This window comes from Catharus ustulatus, chromosome 10, assembly GCF_009819885.2.
Source record: "Catharus ustulatus isolate bCatUst1 chromosome 10, bCatUst1.pri.v2, whole genome shotgun sequence".
Classification (NCBI taxonomy): Eukaryota; Metazoa; Chordata; class Aves; order Passeriformes; family Turdidae; genus Catharus; species Catharus ustulatus.
In genome coordinates, this window is record NC_046230.1 from 8,387,045 (window position 1) to 8,410,318 (window position 23,274).

At 39.4% G+C, this 23,274-nt stretch overlaps 1 protein-coding gene across 2 annotated transcripts in view; it reads right to left on the minus strand.

Annotated features, from left to right (window-relative positions):
* Window positions 1–1,601: 1,601 nt before the first annotated feature.
* LOC117001096 (paired box protein Pax-3) overlaps window positions 1,602–23,274 on the minus strand; it is a 78,545-nt gene continuing 56,872 nt past the window's right edge. For both annotated transcript variants that reach the window (XM_033069272.1, XM_033069271.1), the window contains exons 7-10: window positions 15,836–16,001; window positions 14,557–14,771; window positions 3,660–3,906; window positions 1,602–3,144 (exon numbers count right to left, since the gene is read on the minus strand). In XM_033069272.1, the coding sequence (XP_032925163.1) occupies window positions 3,110–3,144; window positions 3,660–3,906; window positions 14,557–14,771; window positions 15,836–16,001 (663 nt within the window). In that variant the 3' untranslated portion in view covers window positions 1,602–3,109. The remainder of the gene's footprint in view (window positions 3,145–3,659; window positions 3,907–14,556; window positions 14,772–15,835; window positions 16,002–23,274) is intronic.

The window sequence follows — 23,274 nt, forward strand, 5'->3', positions numbered from 1 at the left end:
TATTCATGGCAGGCTCATTCCCCTTTGGCTTTCTGAGCATTCAGGATTCATATCCCAGAAACACATGTGCTTCCCAAGAACCTCTTAAGTCTTGACAGTGATAACAAGAAGGGATCAACAGTATCCCAAGTTATCCTTACAGCTCAGTCAAAGATTTCTGCAGCACAATAAATCAAGATACTGCTTAGACTCTCTGCCCTAGGCTCCTCCCTTCCCATGACAAGAACTGATCCCAGTTCTCCACTGCATGCCTTGACTGTGAGAAGAATGGATGATTTTCAAAGAATCATGGAGTGGTTGAGGTTGGCAGGATCATCCAGTTCCAACCCTCCACCACGGACAGACAGGTCCTTTTCTCCCTATCTGTCCTGTTTGCAGGCTCTCCTGCTCTGCATTGGGCTCTCACACAAGACAGTGCTTGGGACACCCTTGAGAAGAGGAAGGAGCAGCCAAAGCACCTCCATGGGATTGAGGGGACAGGCAGAAATCACAGCTCTCCCACTCCTGCAGCTGCTGGAACAGAAAAGGAAGGTGACATTTTCAGCCACCCTGTGACAAGGGTTCACTCCTCCTGGGAAGGAGCACCCATCACCCCGTTCCAAACTGTGTAAGCAAGCAGGATTCTATTCAGCATTTTGCAGAAAAGGGCAAATAGAAATTTATATGGCCTTTGCAGCAAGCCTAGGACAGGAGACAATTGCCAAGGGCCAAGTCCTTGGAAGCAACATTGAACAAAATCAGAAAAAATAGCAGTTTAGAGCAGGGAATAGTTGTTAAGGATAGAGTTTTAAATTTTAATTGTCTCAGAAGTTTAAAAGTGTATCAGAGAAACAGAAACTGGAAAGGAAAAAAAATCTTCTTTCCCCATTTTTCAGCATTTTTAATGTCCCCGTTTCAAGAAAAGTATTCCTTCCTTTTCAGATGGAAGAGGGCTAGACTTAAAAGAACAAAATAAAAATAAAATGCACATGGAAAAAAGGAAGAAAAAAATTCAAGGTGGCTACATCCCCTAAAAAATAGTGAGGAAATTAAATGTTCACCAAGCCTAGGGTGAAGGAAAATTCCCTTGCACACTGATGTGGCAGGAAAATTACTCCACCCATTTTGAAGGGTCTTCCCCATGTTACAATCAGCTTGTGTGTAGGCCTATTAAAAAATTCTTGAGGTTTCTGAGGAAAAAAAAATTTAGGACAGATACTGCCCGAAACTGATTACAACGTCCCTGCATTTTCTGAAGCCATCCTGGTTGCCCTGCTTGTGCTGGGTTTAAATCTACACTGCTTTCTTTTGAATGCATGGCAAGGGCTTTTCCCTTGTTGGGAAAACGTACTAGTGGTACCCACAGCACTCAGAAAATGCAAAGTTCATTATCTCACACACACCCAGACACACACAGAGTTCCATATGGTACACAAGCAGTACCTGGGCACAGAGGCTGCCTGGGGCTCCCACAGCCCAGGGTGTGTGCAGAATACACTCATGTAATGAATACAGTCTGCATCGAAGATAACATGGTTTATTTCTTCATGATATTCAGATTAAAATGTATCAATGTATTTATCACAATACTACATTTTAGGACAAAATCATCAGTGCTTTGAAAGTCTTCATAATGTTTATTCATTATAAATAGTAAATATTTACTGAACTTTTTACATGAAAGACATTTGCTTTTTTGTTTTGTTTTTTTTTTGTTGTGTATTTTTTGTTTGTTTGGGTTTTTCTTTTTTTTACAACACATTTTGTTGTAGAGGCTGCAACACAAAGATAATATTTCATTTTTCCATCACCCTTAAGACCCTTGTGTGAACTAACCTCTGTACTGAACCTAGTCTAACTCACTACTTCATAGTCCTTAACTCTAAAAGGAATGTATTTGTGTTCTGCCTCCCTCTTTGTTCCAAGAATAGAGAGAAATAAATAATCCCACCTTCCATCATTCTCTTCCTCTCAACATCACAAAACACAAATTATTATTATTGACATTCTAAAATGTCATGATGCAAACTTCTTGTAAACCTTGGTTCCTATAATTATACTTTCTATATTGGATATCGTTGTATAATTTAAACAGATGTGTCAAATACAGGTGCATCTCTATGTCCTGTACATCACTAAAAAACATGTAAACGTAATCATTTCTTCGTATTGTCTCCTGAAGATGACCTTTAAATCATGATTAGCAAGCTGGATTTCAGTAATCCAGCAGACTGCAACATTTCCGTATTTTATCATCAGGAATTATGCACTGCAAAAATAAAAGTACCTGCAAAAATATAGTTCTGATTCTATATCTATGACTTTGGATGATCCCAAAGTTTGTGTGAGGTACACGGTATTGCACATTGCTAGGCAGTTGTGAAAAATCAGCCGCGTTGTTGGTGGGGTTTGTTTTTTGTCTCCCATGTTTGTTTAAAAAGATAAAACACACTGGGAAAATGCATACAAAAAGGTAAAATCTGGGTTTCATGTCACACAAGAACTCCTCTCTTGGTAAAGCAAAACCTGTGAGTGACATTTATTGACAAGGTGATTACAAAAGCATGGTAAGGTAACCAATGAGTTGCTTGGGAAGTCTTTCACACATATCCAGCTTCCTAGGGATGGTGATGTTTCCTCTTGATGACAATTTCCAGTGTGTCCAGTGAGAGGCTCTCCCAGCCTTGCTTCAGAAACTGAGCTGTTTTAAAGTTAGACTAAAGTCAGCACTGGATGTCAGATGAGTAAGAGTACACAGAGCTCAACTGCTCTAAGTTTAGTTTCAAAATGTTCCATTTGTCCCAATCAATGCACATTAATTTCAACAACAACAAAAAAATGGAATGTTTGCCAGGCTGTGATGTTAAATACTGCTCTGTTTTGTATACCCACTCATAATGAAGCGTGTCACATTTATTCATTATTGCTTTTGGCCTTTGTCTTCTGTATAGCTTTGTCCAGCCTTCAAATGTCTACTAAAAGCTATGACTGGAGAGAACATAACAAGCTTGTTTCTCTCAGTGGGACTGCCCCAGTTTAGGCTGCACTGTGTTGAGAAGATCCCTCATATCCAAGCCTTGGAGTGAGACCGGAAAACAAGACCAGCTTTAACTTGAAGTGGACAGTTCATCTATGCAATATCTGGCTTCAGATAATGAAAGGCACCTGCAAAAAAGCAAAAGAAGCTTTTTAAGTCATGCTGTGACAACCTCACAGCATGGGGCCATGCCAACTACAGGTTGACAATGTCATATTTAATACACATATATCAAAGGAAAGGGACTAATATTTTTATTCCTAGGACAAGTTTGACAAAACTCTATGTATCTGGGATTATATACTGTAATGATTCTTGAGCTGACCTCATTAAGAACATGTGTTTCTAATAGTGGAATGCCAGCGGTTATTTCATTTTGGACAACCCTTATGTTTTACCTAATGGCAATCAGGTTTCATGTCTCAACAATTAATAACATCAAGATGTTGTTGACATCACTTAAGAAAATAATTATGCAGCAGAAATCCTGCTCGAACAATCAGCTATCTCAGCAGTGCCTGGCTTTGAGGAGAAGTAGCAGTGAGCCCTGAGGATCTGTGCTCAGAACTGCCCTCCCCACAGCCAGCCAGCACAGGCTGTTGGCAGCAGGGTGCCCTTCCCAGTGCCAGGGTGCCGTACTCACTTTGGCCGTACTGGCCGTACTGGTAGCCCGTGACGGGGTCCATGCTGTATCCCGTGGTGCTGTAGGTCGGCGGGCAGTAGGACTGGGATGTAGGCAGGCTGTCTAAGTTCTTCATGTGATCTAACCTCTGGCTGCAGCTGGCTGACACAGTGGTGGTGGGCTCCAGGCCCCCAGTTAGAGGGGACAGGGCATAATCAGTTTGGGGCTGGTGAGGCACACCACCGTGGTTAGTCAAGAGTCCCATTACCTGAGAGATAGAATAATAGAAAGAGTTAAAATATGTGAAGAATTCCATTGCTTACAAACCACAGAAGTTCTCAAATCTATAATTTCATTTCCTAAACCAGGTAGAATTATTATTTGAATAGTGCTTTGAGTAGCTAATCCCAAGAGGAAGTAGAATTTGGTTGCATCATCCACCACAATAAAATCTGATGGTTAACAAGCAATAAGTGATATTGGGGCAAATAAGGAATAATATTTTTAAAAACTTTTACTGTTTTTGAGTGCCTGATCCCAGCTCCAGCTGGGAGTTCTGCAGATGTTTATTCCTTGAGGACTAAATTATAAGAGAACAAAAAGGAAGTAGGGGATCTTTAACCATGATGTCCTGCATGATCTACAAACATAAAAAGCTGTGAAGAAGCTCACACAATTTTCTTCTCTAAGATTGGCAACCATTACAATGAAATCAGTTTGGAGCAGATCCCAGTAGCACTTCTGATGGAAGTAGCAAAGAACCCCACTGGGTCCTGATGTTCTGGGTGCTGGGAAAGGGGCAGAGCAGCTGTACCCCCACTGCTGCATGCCCTGTGGGCTGTAAGGAGATGAATGTGCAAGAGTAAAGTGTTGGTCGTAACACCAGTTATTGATTCCATCATCTGAGTTGGAAGACACAACAGAAAGGGTCAGGCACTCCAGAGAGACTTCAAGTCAGCTGTGACTCCTTTATTTAAGCTGTTTCTACAGGGACAGTTACGAAATCAGTAGCTGAAAAGAGTTTACTGGAAAATACATGCTTGTCCCTGTAAAAGCCCAAGCCCCTAGGCCATAACTTCCAGTAGAAGAGCAAGAAAAATTTCAAAAGCATCTGCATTTTCAAGCATGAAACTATACTGAAAAGTTCTTGTTGTTCAAAAATCCCTCCCACTACAGGTTGGTGAAAATTTCCTTTCCTGGCACACCATTATAGAACACTTTGAAAAAAGTGTATGATTGAGATTTGCTTACTTTTGCTGAAATAAATTGCACTTCAGAGCCTGACAAACATTCTGCAGCTTCTAACGGATGGGTGACATACAGCTTCTGCCAAAACTGCATATTGTGATAATTTACAGGCTGTTCTTGCTCCAAAAAGGCATTACAATTATCTGACACATGCTATTTGATAATCATTTTGCTTTGCAGAAATTCTTGCCATAAACTAAAGTGAGTTTTTAGAATTGGAGTTTATTTTTTAAATACTAAACTAAACCTCATAAGAACATATCTGTTTCCTAAAGTTCTGATGCTCCTCCTGGAATTGTACTTATTTTCCACCACAAGCTAAAAGGTATTATTATTGCAGCGAGGTTGTGTTTCCAGCTCTGAGTAGTTTGTTTTTTGTTGGTTTGGCTTTTTTTTTTTTAATAAATAGATGAACCAAGATTCAGGAGTAGTGGTTTAGGTAGGAAAGAAGATCTCTCCAGTTTTTACACATCTGATTAGGAAAAGTGCAAAAGGTAGAAACAGAGTAGTTCAGAAAGAGAAACCAAAATTCCTGCATGGGGAACACAAAATATGTTTGCATCAAATGTACTCAAAGTATCTCACTGAAAAAAAAAAATTGCTGAGAAAGAAGTTCAGTTACTACATATAGCACTGGGATGTTCACTTCTGATTCACTGAGCTGAAAAACACGAGTTTAACTGGTGATATCTGCTGAATGTTTCACAAACTGTAGCATTCATGCAAAAAGAAATTCCAAAATATATGCAAAGACTGCATTCAGATATTGAAATCTTACAACTTTTAAGTTATAAAAAGAAGATGAATTTGGATTCAAGATGTAAGATATTTTCTATTTAATTCAACAAATACATTCAATGCCTAAAACCTGTTAAAAGAACTTATGGTTAATAACAAAAAAAAACAACTCTGAAATCACCAGAGATTGAAAAATCATGTTGGCATCAAAAGTTGAAAATACTGGGCTCTCAAGTTTTTGTTCTAAAAATTGGTTCTGAAAACTATTAAAATGTCTATTATTTTAGCAAGCTTTTCGGTTTCAGAAATTGCAGATATTTTCCTTATAACTTTGGAATTTGATATGGTCCAAAATGCAGCATGCTTAATGACCTGACACTGCATCAGCAGTATTAGAAACTATGTTCATTTGGGTTATACTAATCCTTGCCCTTTGAAATCAACACTAATAGAATTAAAAGAAGAGAAAGAACTCAAAAAGAATGAGATAACTTAAACATTTACGTTAAAAATCACTACTTTGGGAAATATTTATGTTGGCAGGAGTATCATGGTTTTGACTACGGTTTACACTGCACAGGGGTTGATCAGAAATCTCCAGTGCACAACCCCTTCCATTGCCGAGTGACACCAATATTTACAGGACTTCCCCATGTTTTGTTCCAAGTTCAGGGAGAAGGGGCTGGGCTGGGCTCATGTCACAGGGGAACTCTTCCCTGCCTCAGGACTCTCTGATCACGTGCCAGCACTTTTAGGACCAATTGCTAATTTGGATAAATAACTATTTTACTAACTGTATTTCAGCTAGAGGGTTGGTTTTGTCTTTGTTTTGGGTTTTTTTTGTTGTTGTTGTTGTTTTTTTGTTTTTTAACATTTTCAATAAAATAAAACCCAAGAGAAAATTATTTGGATTTTGCCAGCAAAAAGAGTGAGTTCAAAAACTTTCAGATTGGAAGTTATTTTAAATTGAAGATTTGTCTTCAAATTTAAACCTGGGTCTAGACAGAGTCTTGAACACCAGTCAAACATCAGTAGCAACTCTCTTTTGATAGATATTTCTTTTCTTTGACAAACTAAAATTATTGTTTGGTGAGATTAACTTTTTAAAATTTGAAAATAATTAGGCATCATTTCATTAAGTGGACATGCACCTAGTAAATATTCTGGAGCAGAACTGACTGAGCCATCTGTCTTTGGGCTGGAGAAAACTGAAGTCTGAACAGTAACCAACTTCCCAGAAATATCTCCCTCAGAGGCTTTCAGAATCATCCTGCAGTTGATTAGTATCTAAATAATTCGATTTTTGGTCATGTCTGTTTTGAAAGCTCTAAGGGAAGTAGCCTCAGGGCAGGAGCCTTTGCTTCGGTATGTGCCATGACCTTCTCACCCATACAAGGAGTTACAGGAAGGGCATGGCTAACTTTCACCTAATCAATTAGAAATCCATTAACGGGCCATGTCTGCAAGATGCTCAGCACCCTCAGCTTAGCGCTGCACAGGAGATACAAAAAGATCTGGATTTTACAGCTCAGATCTTCTGTGGGTATGAAGCAATATAGTTCTAAGGAAGTCAACAGATATGATTGCTTTATAATAATTAAGGTAGAAAATAAATTTCAATTTCTATACCATCCAAATTACTGGAAAATATCTAAATTACTTTGGGAAAGCTATATTAGTAATTATCAGCCTCACTGACCCAGAATCCAAGGGCTGAGCTAACATCACATTAAAGTAATACAAGAACTATACCATCAATTTTAGAGTAGAACTCCTATAAATGTGGGGGGGAAATCAGATTTAAGTATTTTAATATTACATATTTTTCTTCTCACCTTTTACAAAACACACAGGAATATTGATGCACAGCCTTTGTGCTTATACAATAAAGTAAATATATAATTGGATAAAATCATTCTATTAGAAAACAAATGTAAAATTAGGAATAAGTAAACGGACCACAGTGGGCTATAACAACCAAAGTCTACAGAAAAGTTTTTAGAGAACACATCTGAAGCATTCCAAAATATTCATTAGGACAAATCCCTGGCTGGTGGAGTCAGCACAGAATCACCAGCAGAGGATATGATCAAGAAAGAGAACTCGAGTGACGAAAGCCTTAAAGGCATGAACACAATGTCTGGTCTATTATCAGCTGTTGGAAAACACTTCTATTATCACCAAAATAAAGGCCATTAAACAAAAAAAAAAAAAAAACTTCTTTTATTGAAATGAAACATTCTGGCTGTTAACATGGTTGGTATTTGAGGATGTAGGACCCTCCATAGGCACAATAAAATTCTCATATGTTTTAATTCATTTACGCATGCTTGTGTTTAATATGCTTTGTGACCATGCCTGCAATTAATATGATTTATGAGAAAAGAACATGTGCAATATTTTTTTGGGTACAGTGATACTATTTTTCCCCTCCTGTGAATGAAAGATTTAATGAAACAGCTCAAGGAAAAGGGTTGGCAGTTAACATATTAAGTTGAACTGACAGAACCATGAGTAAACTTTAGCGCAGTTAATGATATCCTCTTATCTGACCCTGACACATTTGCAGCATGTAATTTACAGAAGCTCTGTCCAGGGAATCTTGACAAATGCTCCTAACGATGTCAGGGCAATGTTCCATTCTAATGTAAAACAGATGTGGGTCAGATACCCTCATTCATCACTAACACTGAAAATTTCAAACTCCTTCCGAGATGAATGGCATTACCTGCTGTTAACTGTTCACTGCAGAGAAATCTCTCAGAAAACGAAATATTGCACAAGAAGGAATACAAAGAGGACTGTTATCATGCACTCTAATGAGAGATTTTGGAGGATTAAGGTTAATTAACAATATAGATCCATATCTATATGATCCTAGAACCATGTTGCTGATACATTATATATATATGTATATATTAATATTTATATTGAATACAAGGAACCTGACAGGAAGGAATGTTTTGCCAAATGGCAAGAGCTGGCAACCACATACTTGGTTGATGAAAATAAGAGCAAATGTGCTGACTTTGGACCTTGATGATCTGACCCTCTGCATACTCATATCAAATAATTTCATACCACTAGGTACCTACACTGGAATTAGACAAGGTGCACTGGTGCACCGTTAGGATAATTAGGAGGATAAGTTGATTCTATCATTAAATACATTTTTACCTATAGAGAATTACCAGTTTTCAAAACATTATTACAGTCTGTCACAAAACTCATGTCTTTTTTAAAGTGCTGTATCACAGAGTCACAGAACTTGGCAACGTCACCAAAATAATTCTAAGATCAGCTAATTAGTGAGACCTTGGTATGGAAAGCAACCAAAGATGACTGAAAAAGTAAAACAAAGCTCAAATATGAACATATAATTTATGAATATATAAGCATATCTATGCAGTTAAACATATAACAACTTTTTCAGGCAGCCTCAGAAACTGGAGTCTCATAACTTTAAATGCTCAGCTATGGCAATATTACTCAAAAGAACCCATATCAAGCCAAAATTTGGTATTATGTTGCTCATTGCCTGTGAACTCTCCTCCTCCCACCTTCTATTCAGCCCCAAACACAAAAGAAGGATTCTGGCCATTATGAACACCAGCCCAGCTGTCACTAGCTCAGCTCTCACACACCTTCCCTCCACAATTGGGTTGTATGGATTTGTTATGGCTGCAAGCAAAGCAAACCTAAAGAGAAAAGTTAAGGTGGAAATTCATAAACATACAGTCACCTGTTTATGTTTTCTGCTACATTAATTTATTTAGTACATATGTTATATTACCTATAAATGCATAAAAATAATATATAATGTATAAAATATAAAATATTTTATATAAAATATAAATGTATTTACAAACTAAATAATACATTTTTACACAGTAACAACTACAAAACTATTGAATCTCATCTATTTTACTCACAGAAACAAAAAATAATCAACCCCATTGTCCAAACTTCTGTTTTTAAATTTAAAAAAGGAACAAAAACTTGTGTTCATGAAGATTATATCATGTGAATTAATTTTCTTAGTCACAAAGAAACCCATGCCCTGTCTCATGTTCTTGGGTCATTAAGCAAAGAGCTCTCAAGGCCAAGTGCATTGTGCCAAAGATCATGAGCTTCTCATTGCTCTGGGACTTGAACCCAAATGAAATGTTTCTGTGGGTACCCAGTTCAAGGTAATCCAACAGAAGGTATAGGGAAAAATATAATGAATTAATAGCTGCTTTTACTCACTGCTCTTGTCCCTCTTAATGAGGGAATAAAAATTTTCAGCCCTGGTTCCTGTGCCTCCCTCAAAAACAGAGTTAACAAGACAACATGAACATATCTAACTGATTCGACAGCGGCCATCGGTTCCATACGCCAGGTTAATGAAAACCAAGTGCTCTCAAAGACTTAAGAGAAACCCATTGCCTAAGATCTAGCTCACCAAAAGGACTTACAGGCTAACTCTTAAACTTAGGCAGTGAAATGTTTTGACAGTAGAAGAAAGAAACCTTGAAACAGCTTGCATCTTTACTACTGTTCACAGAAAAGTTTGGGATTTTCTTATCAAGATTATTCCTGAGCTCCAGGTAATGGCATGAAACTGCAAACTTTGTTAAAGACTGTTATGATCTCCTACACAGCCCATTCAATATTCAATCCACTTCCCATTTTAAAACTGCAGCCTTTAAAGCTAAGGGTTTGATTCAATTATGCAGGGAGAAGGCAAGGAAGAGGAAAGAGTAGATCTGAGAAGTTTTCTAGAGGGCAAGGAGGAAAAAAAATTATGCCTAGAAGGAGACAAGTTACACACATTTGTTCTTCTCCCAGTAAAATCTTAAAACTGAAGTGCTGTTTAAGCCTGGATTATCCTACAGGTTAAATATCCTACAGGTTAAATATCGGACAGGTTAAGTACAGGAAGCACACGGTCTCATGGGCAGCAATCCAAGCACGGTATTGCTGCTCCACCTGAACCCCAGCAGCCAGAACAGCACTCTCCAAACAGCCAACTGCCTGAGCTGGTGTAGGGCAAACTGCAGCTCTGACACTAATAAAAAGCACATGAGGAGGTCAGGGGATGCCAATGTACACCGGAAAAGCCTTTTTTCCTTATCTTAAATGAAGCACTTCAAAATACTGATATCCTGTCTTTGAAACAATCTGCCCTTTACTAAGACCATACACCTGCAGTTGTGAGACAAGTGTTTCTGCAGCCACTGTTCTGCTTCACAGCAAAAAGCCAGCAATGGCCACTAATCATAAAGTGCCATGCCAATCCAAAAGCATGCCTAAGTCCTGTATACATACATTAATGTCCAGATATGCTATCCCCTCATAATTCTGAGTTTAAAACCATTTGTCAAAAGAAAATTCACTGAGCAACTAAAACCTAATTTGAAAAGGAAATACAATATTCCCATAAATGTATGCATGACAGGCAAGAAGCTGCATAATAGGCATAGAAAACATAAAAATATGCAATTTACATATATTACACACTAATAATCTCTTTTCTGACATTATATTTAAAGAGCCCTGGCTGAGATGGCATGCTTACAGCTGAGTTGCTTTTTCATGAAATACAAACACTCCAGGCTGCCAGCTCCCCAAGACATTAATCCCTGACTTTTTCCAGCAAAAGTCAACTCATTGCATGCCTGCAAGACAGAGGTTCTCTCACTACATCCAGCTAGTAATGAATAAACCAGATGAGCAAGGACATTAATCACCTGAGGGATATCTGCCAATCTTGTCTTGATGTTAAAAAGTAATAAACAAGGTGGAACTCTTTCTGTTCTCTTATATTTTTAAACAAGATCAACAACTTTTCAACACCCAGCTTGCAAGACAGGTATGTAATGGAGCACTCTGCCTCCTAGAACTAAGAAATGCAATCCCCTCTCACCCCAAAATTCAAGGCAAACACAATAAAAATAAAATTACATCACCCTAGGTGTCTCTGCTTGTCTTCTACCTTCACCAGTGCTTGCCTTAAACACCATATTTGTCCATCACATTCAAGAAAAATGTTAGAATGGAATCATTCTACATGGAAAATAATGCTTCCCTGGCACCTTTGTGTCAGAACCTCATTTGTAATAAGTCAACAACAAAGAGGAGAAAGAGGTATAAGTTTGCTAAGAATATAAACCCATATATCTTAGTACTATATTTTGTTCTGTATGTCCTAAGGGTCTAAGGGTCGGTTTTTTTGTAGTTTTTTTTTTTTTTAATCACAAAATATTATCTGGGCTTCAGACAAAGCCCCCCTTCCCCCTCCCTGCTACAGTCACCACAAATTCAGCTTTAGACTCAGTTTGTCAGGAGCACTTGCCTGCAAGAGACACATGGATGGGTGGAAACATTATGTTAATTGCTCACACACCCAGATTTATTGTGGTCAAAAATGCACTGGCTATAAATGGACCCTCTTTCTTTCTCATCTAAATTCCAGGCACACAGGCAGGGCAGTGCAACATGCCCACTCAGCAGGAAAACTCCTGTTTCCCTTTTTCATGAAACTCCAAATGCAGAGCTGCCTTTCAGCTTTACCTTACCTCAGCCTCTCTTTCAGCACCTCAGGAAGAGCCCTGAGGAAGCATGGAGAGGGTGACACACCCCACAACTAAGGGACATTTCACACACCAGCATTGTGGCCAGCAGCTGAGACCCTTTGGGCATCAAGAGTTTCACTGGTTTGCTACAGTCCCACAATTTGTTGCACATAATTTACATGTTTGAGGCTGTATTACTGCACTATATAAACACAAAGTCTGAGTGTGTCAGTGTGTCACTTTATACATCTCTACATTTTATGCATGTCTACAAGTCATTGTTTAGGCACCAAAACGGATACAGAGGAGTTGTTGGTAATGCTACATGAATTTAGGTCTGGATTTTTCATTTGTTTGTTTGATGGGAAGATTTTTAACTTCTGTTTAAGGTAATCATTTAGTTGCCAAGAAATTGTTCCAAATCTAAATGGATATAAGTAATCTCCTCTATACACTGAGCAATGAAAGCACAATGTCAGCTTTAGAGGGACCAGCATCCCCCTAAGCAGCCAGAAGTGCTAAATTCTGGGTTAGAAAAAGGTTTCAGAAGTCTAAGGAAAACAAACAAACAAACAAACAAACAAACAACAGAGGTCTCCCCTAGTGTAAAGACAGGGTTGGGTGTAAAAAAGCACAGAATCTCCTTTTGATTACATCAAACCTCAAATCAGCAAGACCTTGGCAGGAGGAGACCTGCCCTCACATTTTTGTCCCATTTTGCCCAGCCATCACAAGATTTCTTTACTGTTGTGCTCCACTTCTGTGTCACAGACAATAAAAGCTTTGTGAAAGGGGAAAAAAAAAGATCACATTTTCCATAGGCAGAACCAAAACACATTTAAACTGACACTAACAACTACTTTTTATGTATTAACATTGAAATCCAGATAGATAATTATGTCAAAAATGTGGAAGCCTTGCACACTATGAAACTAGCCATTAGAAAGAAAAAAAGAGAAACAACTACTATAATGTCTTGGATTTTGTTGAAGTTTGCATTTAGAAATCAATTCTTTCAAAATCTATTCAAGTCTTGTTGGAAGTACATCCGTTTGTTTTTCTGTTGGTATTTTTTTCCTGAGGTTTCAAGCATAAAGTTTTGTACCCCACTCTATGCCATAGGAATCTGTGAATCTTAATTACATTTACCGTTACAAAAAAGGGTTTATGAACTTTTGCCTTTGGGCAAAAATGTTTATTTCATTGCCTTTGTTATTCATTCTTTTCAACTCCAGTGCCTTTGAACTTTTCAGCTGCACAGAGTTATCACCGTTGCACAGGAACCAGGAACTGCACTCCCGAGATGCAAACCACAAGTTGAAGAAAACGAAGGAGGCAAAGATATACGAGTCGTTATTTTGGCCACCCTTTGTGCCATTAAAATCTCATTTTCTGCCTATTAGAATGCCCTCTCCCTGCTTAGGCAGTGGTGATAGTCAGTGATTAGTGTGTAATTGAGTATAATTGTCTTTTCACTTTTCATTTGTGTCATTCTGAGCTTCTCTCTGTTTTTCTAACCACTGGGAGGAAAAAAGGGTAGAAAGCAGATAAAGCTGTTAAAACTCTCACTTTCAGCCCTGAAGAGATTCCTGATTGTAATTATAGATTGCATCCTCTTTGTGACTCCTCAGAATTTAGTGGACATCACTTTCCAAGCACCTGAGCAAAGCTCTTGCTAATAAAATAAACTACCATCTATTCAAGCTTTAACTAATAATGTCAGCTTCAGACAGATGCCGTGTGTAGGAAAATTTAACCAATCTTTTGACACTCAATTATCGAGGCAATTTATTAACCTGATTTCCTTAAAAGAGCTCACGCAAATTAGAAAAACAATTATGGTATTCATGCATTTATATATTGCCAAAGAGCAGTAATACTCCTAATTTATGTATTTATAACTTGATTATAGCTCATCTCAATACACATTTCTCAGTCCTTGGAACTCTCCTCGTACAACTTGCCCATAATTTTCCTGGACCACTTGGTAAAATCTTGATGAGGTTATTTTTATGAGATATTTTATTCACAGAAAAAATACAAGCTCTGTTTTCTGTACCTAGCCATGGATCTTCAGGAGAAGAACAGTGCATTACAACATTACAAATGCTTGAAAACTGAATGCAAACATGAAGCCTGCATGATTCCATTATAAATCTGTTGAAATTAAATATAAGCTATGACTCTTCATTCAGCCAGTAGGAGGAAAAAAATTTAAAGAAAAAAAAAAGGAAACTAGCAAACTGAAATCATGTGGCTTATATAAAGAATACATTATGGTTTAAATTTGGCAATTCATTATACTGTGGCCTGAGGGAATAGACTCTTTGGTTCTGGTATACAGCAAATCCTCTGTCTGAAAACACAGGACTGACCTGAGGTGAGAGGCCATTGCCAATGGCAGGGTTCATGGGATTGGAGGGCCCGGACGGAGGCACAAAGCTGTCTGTATAGCTGGAAAATCCATGCCTGGTGCTGGGCAGGCAATAGGCAGAGCTGCTCTCTGGGTTGGAAGGGAGGCTGCTTTGGTGTACAGTGCTTGGAGGGAGAGGCTGAGGTCTATGGACGGTACTGCTTGGATCAGACACGGCTGGAAGCAGAAGAAACATGTTGATATGTTTTCCTCCTTTACTTCTGGCATAATAAGTTCATTATGTGAAGTTCAGTTTAAGAGAACTGCATCAGAACCTGCATCTAAATACTGGTTCAGAAGAAAAGTAAATCTATAATATCGCTGTATATTTAACCAGCCTTTGAGTTTACACAAAAAATTTTGAAACTGACTGTAAATATCATAACAACAGACATGTGGTTTTCAGACAACCCTTAGTGAGCACATATTGTCAGCAGTATTTTTTATATATGTCTATATATAAAAATAAAGGAAAATATTTATTTACTTATAAGACTGTCTTTCCCCTCCTGGTCACAGCTCAGAAATCCCACCATGGTTTGTGGATGGGAGAAGCCCTGGGCTTTGAAAAACTCCCTCAATTAGAACTTCCACCAAGAGTTAGGATCCAAATCTCAAGGAGGAAGCAATAAGAGCACATAACTTATTTTATAAAATCTCACTCATAAAATTTTTATTTAATAGTAAAATATAACAAAGCCTAGATTTGAGTGTCTGTTCTCTCCCACCAAAACCCATCAAAGTTCACAGAATTTCTGACAACATTAAGAAAAATTTTTACCCTACTGAGATTGGCTACTGCCTGATGTGAGACAAGGTGGTCTGAATAGCTGGTTTTTTTCACCATCAGATAAATATTCAGAGTATTTACAGAAGTTCCAATATTCCATCGCTGATAGTCACAACAAAGAGTGCACCCATCTCCTTCTGCATCACACTTCCAGCAAAGCAGGCCAGTGGAGTGACAGGGATGAGTGTCCATCACTTTACCAAAGCTGCATGTCTGCTGGGCAGAAGGTGATTGTTTCTCTGGAGAGCACCCTTCACATGGAACCACCCCTTTCTTGGAGCAACACAGATCTGAGTCCTTACGTGCTTAAAATAAGCAGGCTTGCAGGGTCCTCTATGAGTCAGACCCTAAATTAGCCAACACGTTAGAAAATAAAATATTTCTAGAATGGATGAGCACAGGAAACCCCCCAGTAACACTAGTTTAACCAAGTACCTGTGGGCTACTGTACCTTGCGGTATGGAGGTGGGTTGGTAGGAGGGCTCAGAGAGCTGGTACGTGGGCAGAGTCGGCATGGCACTGGGGGGGAACCCTCCAGGGATCAGATGGTTGAAAGCCATCAGCTGGTTGGCTCCTGCCTGTTTCCTCCATCTGGCACGACGATTACTAAACCAGACCTGCAAATGTTTTAAATGTGAACGTTTGATTTTTGCACATTTAATACAGATGTATCAGAAATAATGGTTTTGTGTTTCAAATGCGCTCAGTGTCTGAGATGAGAGATTCAGAAGATGCACACTGAACTCAGTGCCCCTAGACAAGAAGGATGCCCTTGGCACACATTTCCATGGTCCAACAGATTCAACACAAGAATTCTGGTCCCTAGCTTCCTCTCAAATTCAGCCTCTCCTGAAAAAAAAGCTAGCAACTCTTTCAAGCTTTAGTGTTTTTAATCACTATCATTACTGTGCCGGATTTAATGAGAAAGAGGAAACCTCTCCATTTAATCTAAGTGCCAGCCAAAACCATTTAGTCTGTACTGTATTGTCTTTAAATTGCTGACAAGTTACTGGCATCACTTAATGCACTGTTAGAAGGTGCACATACTTCTATACTGGGATAGTATATTGCCCTAATGACCAACAGAACCTTAAGCTTTTAATTAAAAAAATACAAGCTCCATGTACAAATCCCTCCCAGCAAGTTTTCATGTGTCCACATATGTACAAAACATCTCTTAATAAACTTACAACAGTAGGTCAGAACTTCAGTACAAGATTAGCATTTCAGAACCACTTTGAAATCCGTTCCCAGGACAGCACACCAACCAGATGGGGTTTGGATTTGTGGGACATTTTAGCTATAAATCTGCTTTTCTTCACGTCATTCTCAGTTTGTGTTTTAAGTTTTCCAAGTCTTGGATGGTTCTTACTACATCCAAGATATGAAGAGGCAAGACATCACAAATTCAGACATAATAGGAGTTGCAAAACACATTTGTTAATTTTGATATTATAATAATTCCACACATGACAAATTGGAAGGGTAAGGAGTCAGTGCAGGGGTGCCTGGAGCAGGGTGCAGGCACATTGCCTCCTTTGGGCTCAGAGCAGCCTCCTGATTACAGCTCTCAGCTCCATGGTGGAGCACTGAGGGGAAGAAAGGCTGGTTAAGGTAACAGAGACTGCACACGTTTGTAAACAAGCAGTCATTTGCTCACTACACCCTGAAGCAGCTGTGGTGCTCATCTACAGATACAATTAATTAGATAAGACCTGAACTGTGTGTTAACATCTGATAAAGTAGATCTGCACAGCCTGTAAGGTAGCCTGGCCTGAAAGCCATTGAGACCTGTTAACTGATGAGCCACATAGAGATGTGTTTGTGTAAGATGGGGCTCAGATCTGCAACCCTTCCAGCAAGCACCCCTTGCTGGTGTATGAATCAGGCATCACAGACTGGGATTCTAAGTGGAACACCATGTATAAAACTCACACAAGAGGGCAACCACATTTTGGGCTACACTGTGGGCTTCTCCCCTGCTTGCTATTTCATGAGAGGAGTGGTAGGACTCAGTGGGCCATCTGGTTTCTGACATAGGCCATCTGTCACCATGGAGTTTGTTCTGACTTCATCCTCTTTTCAGAATGAGATGCTCAGTTCACACAGCTGCCTCCTCCTTTGGCCACAACACCTACTCCCCAATTATACACTCCCACTCCAGTTTAAGATCTAGGACAGAGGGATAGGTGGAGCCTCTGTTCTATGTCACAAATCCCTCTCTTGTTGTTTTGCTGTACATACTAACCCCCTCCCTGTCTCCCCATGAACCATTTCTGAAAGTAGCTGCAGGGACAAGGCACCAGGGTGGAGATGCAAAACCTGCAGTGACCAGTAGTTGAGGATGGGTCTAGATGCAGCCTGTAGAGCAAGAAAGAGATATTGCTAAAGATCCAAAGAACTCTTAAGAAGGATAATGGAGGTCAAAGAGTGATCAGTGAACAGCAAACCTTGTTGTAATTAGCTGACCCAGGTCATTAACTACGGCTTTTTTCCTTGACACTCTCTCTTCTTCAGGTCAAGAGGGTTATCTCATGATCTCCAAGTGCTTTGGAAACATGAACTGAACTATGCTGTGTGAATGGATTTCACTCAGGAAAGTGAGGAAACAAGACTTTGTTTTCTCTACAGATAAGCATTTGCCTTCAAACTCCAGATCTTTATTAAAATGAGTCAGATCCCAAGCTTTAATTCAGTAGTAAGTGATTTACATAAATGCCAAGTTTTATGTTTTTATTTACGGACAGATTTTTGGCTCATTTTGTAGACTTGCATTTTTTCCACAACTGCAGCTACGTCTTTCAGACATCTCTGAAAGGGACACACTCAGTAGTATCAAAAAGCCTGCAGCAGCCACACAATGGGCATCCTTGCACAGAGCTTTGTTGCCACCTGGAGCCCCATGATATTAAGTGGGACTCTGCAGAAACCTGGCTGGGCTGTGCAGACACAAGGCTGTGTGTTGCCACCTCAGTCCTATGTGGTTGGGATGTGCTGAATGGGTGCTACTTGATGGGCACCCATGTCACATGGCACTGGCACAGTCCTCTGGCACTGACTGGCCTCTTGCTTTCCCTGGTGGCAAGAAGATGGCACCTGACTAGCACCAGAGTTAGTCCCAAATTAACTCACCAAAACCCCTTGAGCAAGTTCAAGACTGCAGTAGAAGACTTATTGCCACTAATACCACACAAGTTCACACTACAGAATGGTAGAGGTGCATAAGAAAACAAAATTAAAAAGCCACCAAATCAAGAAAAAGTGAAACCTGAATAACTCAAACCTAAGTATTTCATTTACATTTTATGTAATGCTTTTTAAAATTAGTCAGATCTCAAGTTTTATTCAGAAGCAGTTGGATGTAATTTTAAATGACATTATTAGGGTTTTTAATCATAATATTTCCCTTAGACTGCAGTCAGTTGCCTTGATCTAGTTCAAGAGTCCAGAATTTTTTCCATTTCTTAAATCCTCCAATATCATGAAAAATCCATGTATACTATTACCACTAAAGAAATCTTGAAAAACTTTGCTAATCTCAAGCCAAGACTTAAAAATAAATGCAGTCACCACAAGCCAATGTGTCTGCTTAGAAACATATTGTAAACACCTGGGGAAGTATTTTCTTTTGTTTGTACATTTCCAATATGATCTAAATACAATGTCCCCTTATGTGCAATGGATTTCAACTTCCACCAACATGACAAAATCCTCATCTTATGAGTGGCCTTTTCAAATCTAGCAGGTCCCCACAGGTTACTCCTGTTCTCCCACAACCTCCTTTTCAGAGGCACAATCATCACCTGGCTGCAGGGATGCTTCAGTACAAAGCAGTCCCTGGAGGAGATCCCAAGTGTCATCCTGTGAGAAAGTGACACCCTGCAGTGGGCACAACAGAAATCAAATTCTAAATATCTAAAAATGGACAGGGGAAACATGACTTGGCTGAGGGACCCAAGCATTCAAAAGCTATGTCTGCACAGAAGCCAAGTCACACTCACCATCGGGCGGCTCGGACTCCTCGATTCCTGTGTTACTTTCAAAGATGGAATGTAAATGATCCAGATGATTTAGAAACAAACTTGAATCCCAGTGTCTGGCCAACATTTATATCTCAAAATTAGAGCTGAAGAGGATGAAATATAGAACAAAGTGGGGGGGAAGTAGCATTGTAACTCCCAGAGGGTCCAGGTTTTCAAGCACCTGGACTGGATTGACCAAAAAAAGAAATCACTCTGCAACAGAACATAAAAACTGTATTTTGCATCAATGTAGATGGATAAGGTGAACTAATAGGTTTCTTCTATCTCTATTTCCTGATATTTGGATCCTGACTCTTATTATCATTTTTTCCTAAACTAGTTTGCAAGTGATCATGCCAATATTTTATTTTGTTGATCTCAACAGGATATTCCTTAGAAGATGCATTTATTCACTTGGGAACACACTAGTGTAATTAGCCTTGACATTTCGACAGTCTGATCATAAACACAGAGTGCTCTATGTGCTTTTAAGGCAAAAAGATTTCTGATTCAACAGGGCAAAACATTCAAGATGTGAATGTTGCAAAAAGCCCATGGATATTTTGTTATACAAAGTCCTGACCATTGCAAGCCTGAGTGCCAGAAACACAAAAGTTTAAAGACTGATGTATTGTTAATGGCACTTCTAATTTTAGATAGATTTTAGATGGGGAGAGGGAGGGGTTGGTTTGGTTTTTCCTCATGATATTTTTCATGGTAACTGCCTCCCCCACCCTACTATTTCTCCACCTCTCCCTTCCCACAAAATTCCCATGTTCCCAGGGAAAGAATGTGGGCTGTGCCAGAAGCAGCAGGGGTGCCTTGGGAAGAGGGGAGGCTGAAGGAGCAAACTGCAAACAAAGCTGAGCTCCACCAGCCCAGGCAGAGCTGACTGTTACCTTTACAAAACATGGCAGTGTGACTTCTGAAGACACCCTCAGCGTCTGCTCCTGCAGTCCTTACAGATGCCACACCTCACATTTCAGCAGCCTTTGAGGGCATGCACATGAAATAAGTTTTTTATCCTCTCCTTTCTATATTCCTTTTTATTTTTTTTTTTTTTGCAGTAGGGCAAATTTCCATCCTGGCTCACCGTGGTATCAGTATGATGAGCTGCAGGGAAAGCACTACGAGGGAGCAGCCATAAGATGAAGTAAGAGTAGAAACAGAATTGCTTTTTAGCACAACCAGTTGAAAAATCAGTTTGATTTTGACATCTGCACACCCCCATCCTCACAGGAATAAGGTCCAACATGTACAGATGCACACCGTGTTGTCTCACAGCATCCCAAAGCTGTGCCCAACCTGCCATGGCCACCACTGGGAATGTCACAATGCTGAGGGCTCCCTGCCTGCCTGCTCTTTATGGGGATGGGAAGTGATGCTGTTTGGGATACTACGAGTTATCAGTGGGCTAGAAACCAGAGTTCTTTGAAAACATACTAGGGGTGGGGAGAATGGAGTGGGAATAAAAGTGAAAAACATACCGAACAAAACCCCAAAATAAAACAAAACAAAAACCAACCAAACAAAAAAGCACAGAAAGTCAAAATGAAATCCAACACACCACACACAAAATAAAACAAAAAAATAACACAGCCCAAAAAGCCACTAGACTGTGCCAAAGGGAATAGGTAAAACAAAAAACAACACAGACCAAAAAGCCACTAGACTGTGCCAAAGGGAATAGGTAAAACAAAAAACACAGACCAAAAAGCCACTAGACTGTGCCAAAGGGAATAGGGACTTCCAACCACCTTCCAGTGTGATCCAACATACTCCAATCTTGTAGGTTTCTTTGAGAAAACTTTGACTCAGTCCTACAAAAATACTTCTAAGAAAATGCAGCTAAACTGTTCGGAACATTATTGAGTAATAAGCAAATTGAACTGTGCATTTGTAAGTTAAAGTGACACTAATTAAAGCCCTTAGGCAGCAGGGACCAGAAAGAGACAATCAAAATCACATCCCTCTTGTCCTTTATATTTAACAATGTCCTCTTGGGTCTGCTTATGAATGCAGTTGGTTAATTTACCCATAAGAATTTCCCCCTTACAGGGAAGAGAGGACCTGCAATTACAGGGTTATCTACTGCAAAGATGCATACAGCATTTTCTTTCTTTAGCCTTTTCATGATGCAAGAGGTTCAGTCTCAAGAAAAGGCATCAGAAATTCTCCATAAACCACATCAGGAATAACTGTGAAGGTCTGATGAAAGCTCTTGAGTGTTCTTGAACCCGTCCTACATTCCTTTGCCTCATCTTCCCATAGAACTGGGCAGTTCAGTATATATGCTCAAACCATTTCAGAGGAGCTGAAAGCAAGTTAAGACTTTTTTTTTGGCAGAGATTTCCCCTCTCCATTGATTTCTCAGGGTGTGCTTTCCACTGTTTTCTTCTGAGACAAGACTATTTAAGCTGAGAAATTGGACTTCAGAGCCTTTAAATTTTACTACTAGCTCAAGAGTCATAACTTCTTCTCTCACCTTTCCCCTCACTCCTCTCCAAACTCTTTCCCTCCCTGTACCACAGTGAAGAAAAGAAAATAATATGCAATCACAACATTTAAAATATATATTTTTCTTCCAGATATTTGAGACATTTGAGCTCTTGGGACTTATTTGTTGAGGTTATAATAAGGTTTTTACAATAGGTTACAAGCTGATTACAAGTTTGACATGGGAACATTCAATTCCATGCTAGTAGCCTGGAGAGATCTGCCTAAATTTTCAGACATGCTTTGTTGATAAACAACTTCTTTTTTTTTATGTCTTCAAGCAAATCAGTTTAAAACTGGGATTTGGCTGAGAAGAAACTCTTCAGGGTGGGAAACAGTAATGATTCAAAATTCTTCCTCACTTGCCCTTCTTTTTCACCATTATTCATGGATGAAAAAGAATCCAAACAAATTTTTCCCATTGCATTTTGGAATTAAACATGGAGACCATGTGCCAGCTGCTTCTCACAGCAGGGTCTCCTGCCCCAAGGATCCATACAGCTGGGGCACTCCCTAACATGGTCCAATACACAGTCTCATGCACCACATTTCTGGCAATCTGGGATGCCTGCCATCAACACACAGCCCCAAAAGATTTGCCTGCATGGCCAGCCCCATTGGCCAAGGCAGGTTCCTGGCCAGCCACAGGAAAAACCTGAACCTTATTTAAAAATTCTTTGCCAAAAGATTTATGTAAACAGTCCCCAGTATCCATCTGAAATAGCCCCCAAGCTGCTGCCAAAGCTTGCCCACTTCATCCAGGTCTAAAAACAAGCCTGATGTGGGAATCAAACTGGCCAGAAAAGAGACTACCCTCTTCATTTCTGATGTACCATTTTTTACAGAAACCATAACTCCACAGTTAAGAAGCTGAGAAAGTGCCTTTGATCTACACTGGAGATAAATTCACTTTTCAAACTTGCCTTCAGATTGTCAGTAAAAACAGACCACAGACCTTAAGAGCCTACACTGCAACATAATGATGGTTTTAATGAGGTTTTAAACTGGTCAGGTAAAGTACTGCAGAACTGCAATTTTTACTCAAAACATACAGATCTTTAACTTCACATTCCCAGAGCACCACTATTTTATTTTTTTTAAAGGAAGGGTCCTGCTTTGGAACTGTGCTTATCTATCTGAATTTTATCTGATTAACTCACAAGACCAAAGAACTCTCCTCTTTCTTCTGCATCTAATGTGCAGAGAACAGCAAGTGCCTTTGGAAGAGGCAGCAGAAGAAATTGTCCTGGCTCCACATCACATCTAGGTTCAAACACTGGAGGAAAAGACTCAGCAGTACTTGAGTGGAAAGGTGCTGCAGGGGGAATTGCAGGGAGCATTTTAACTCTTTATTACGCCCACAGCTGAAATA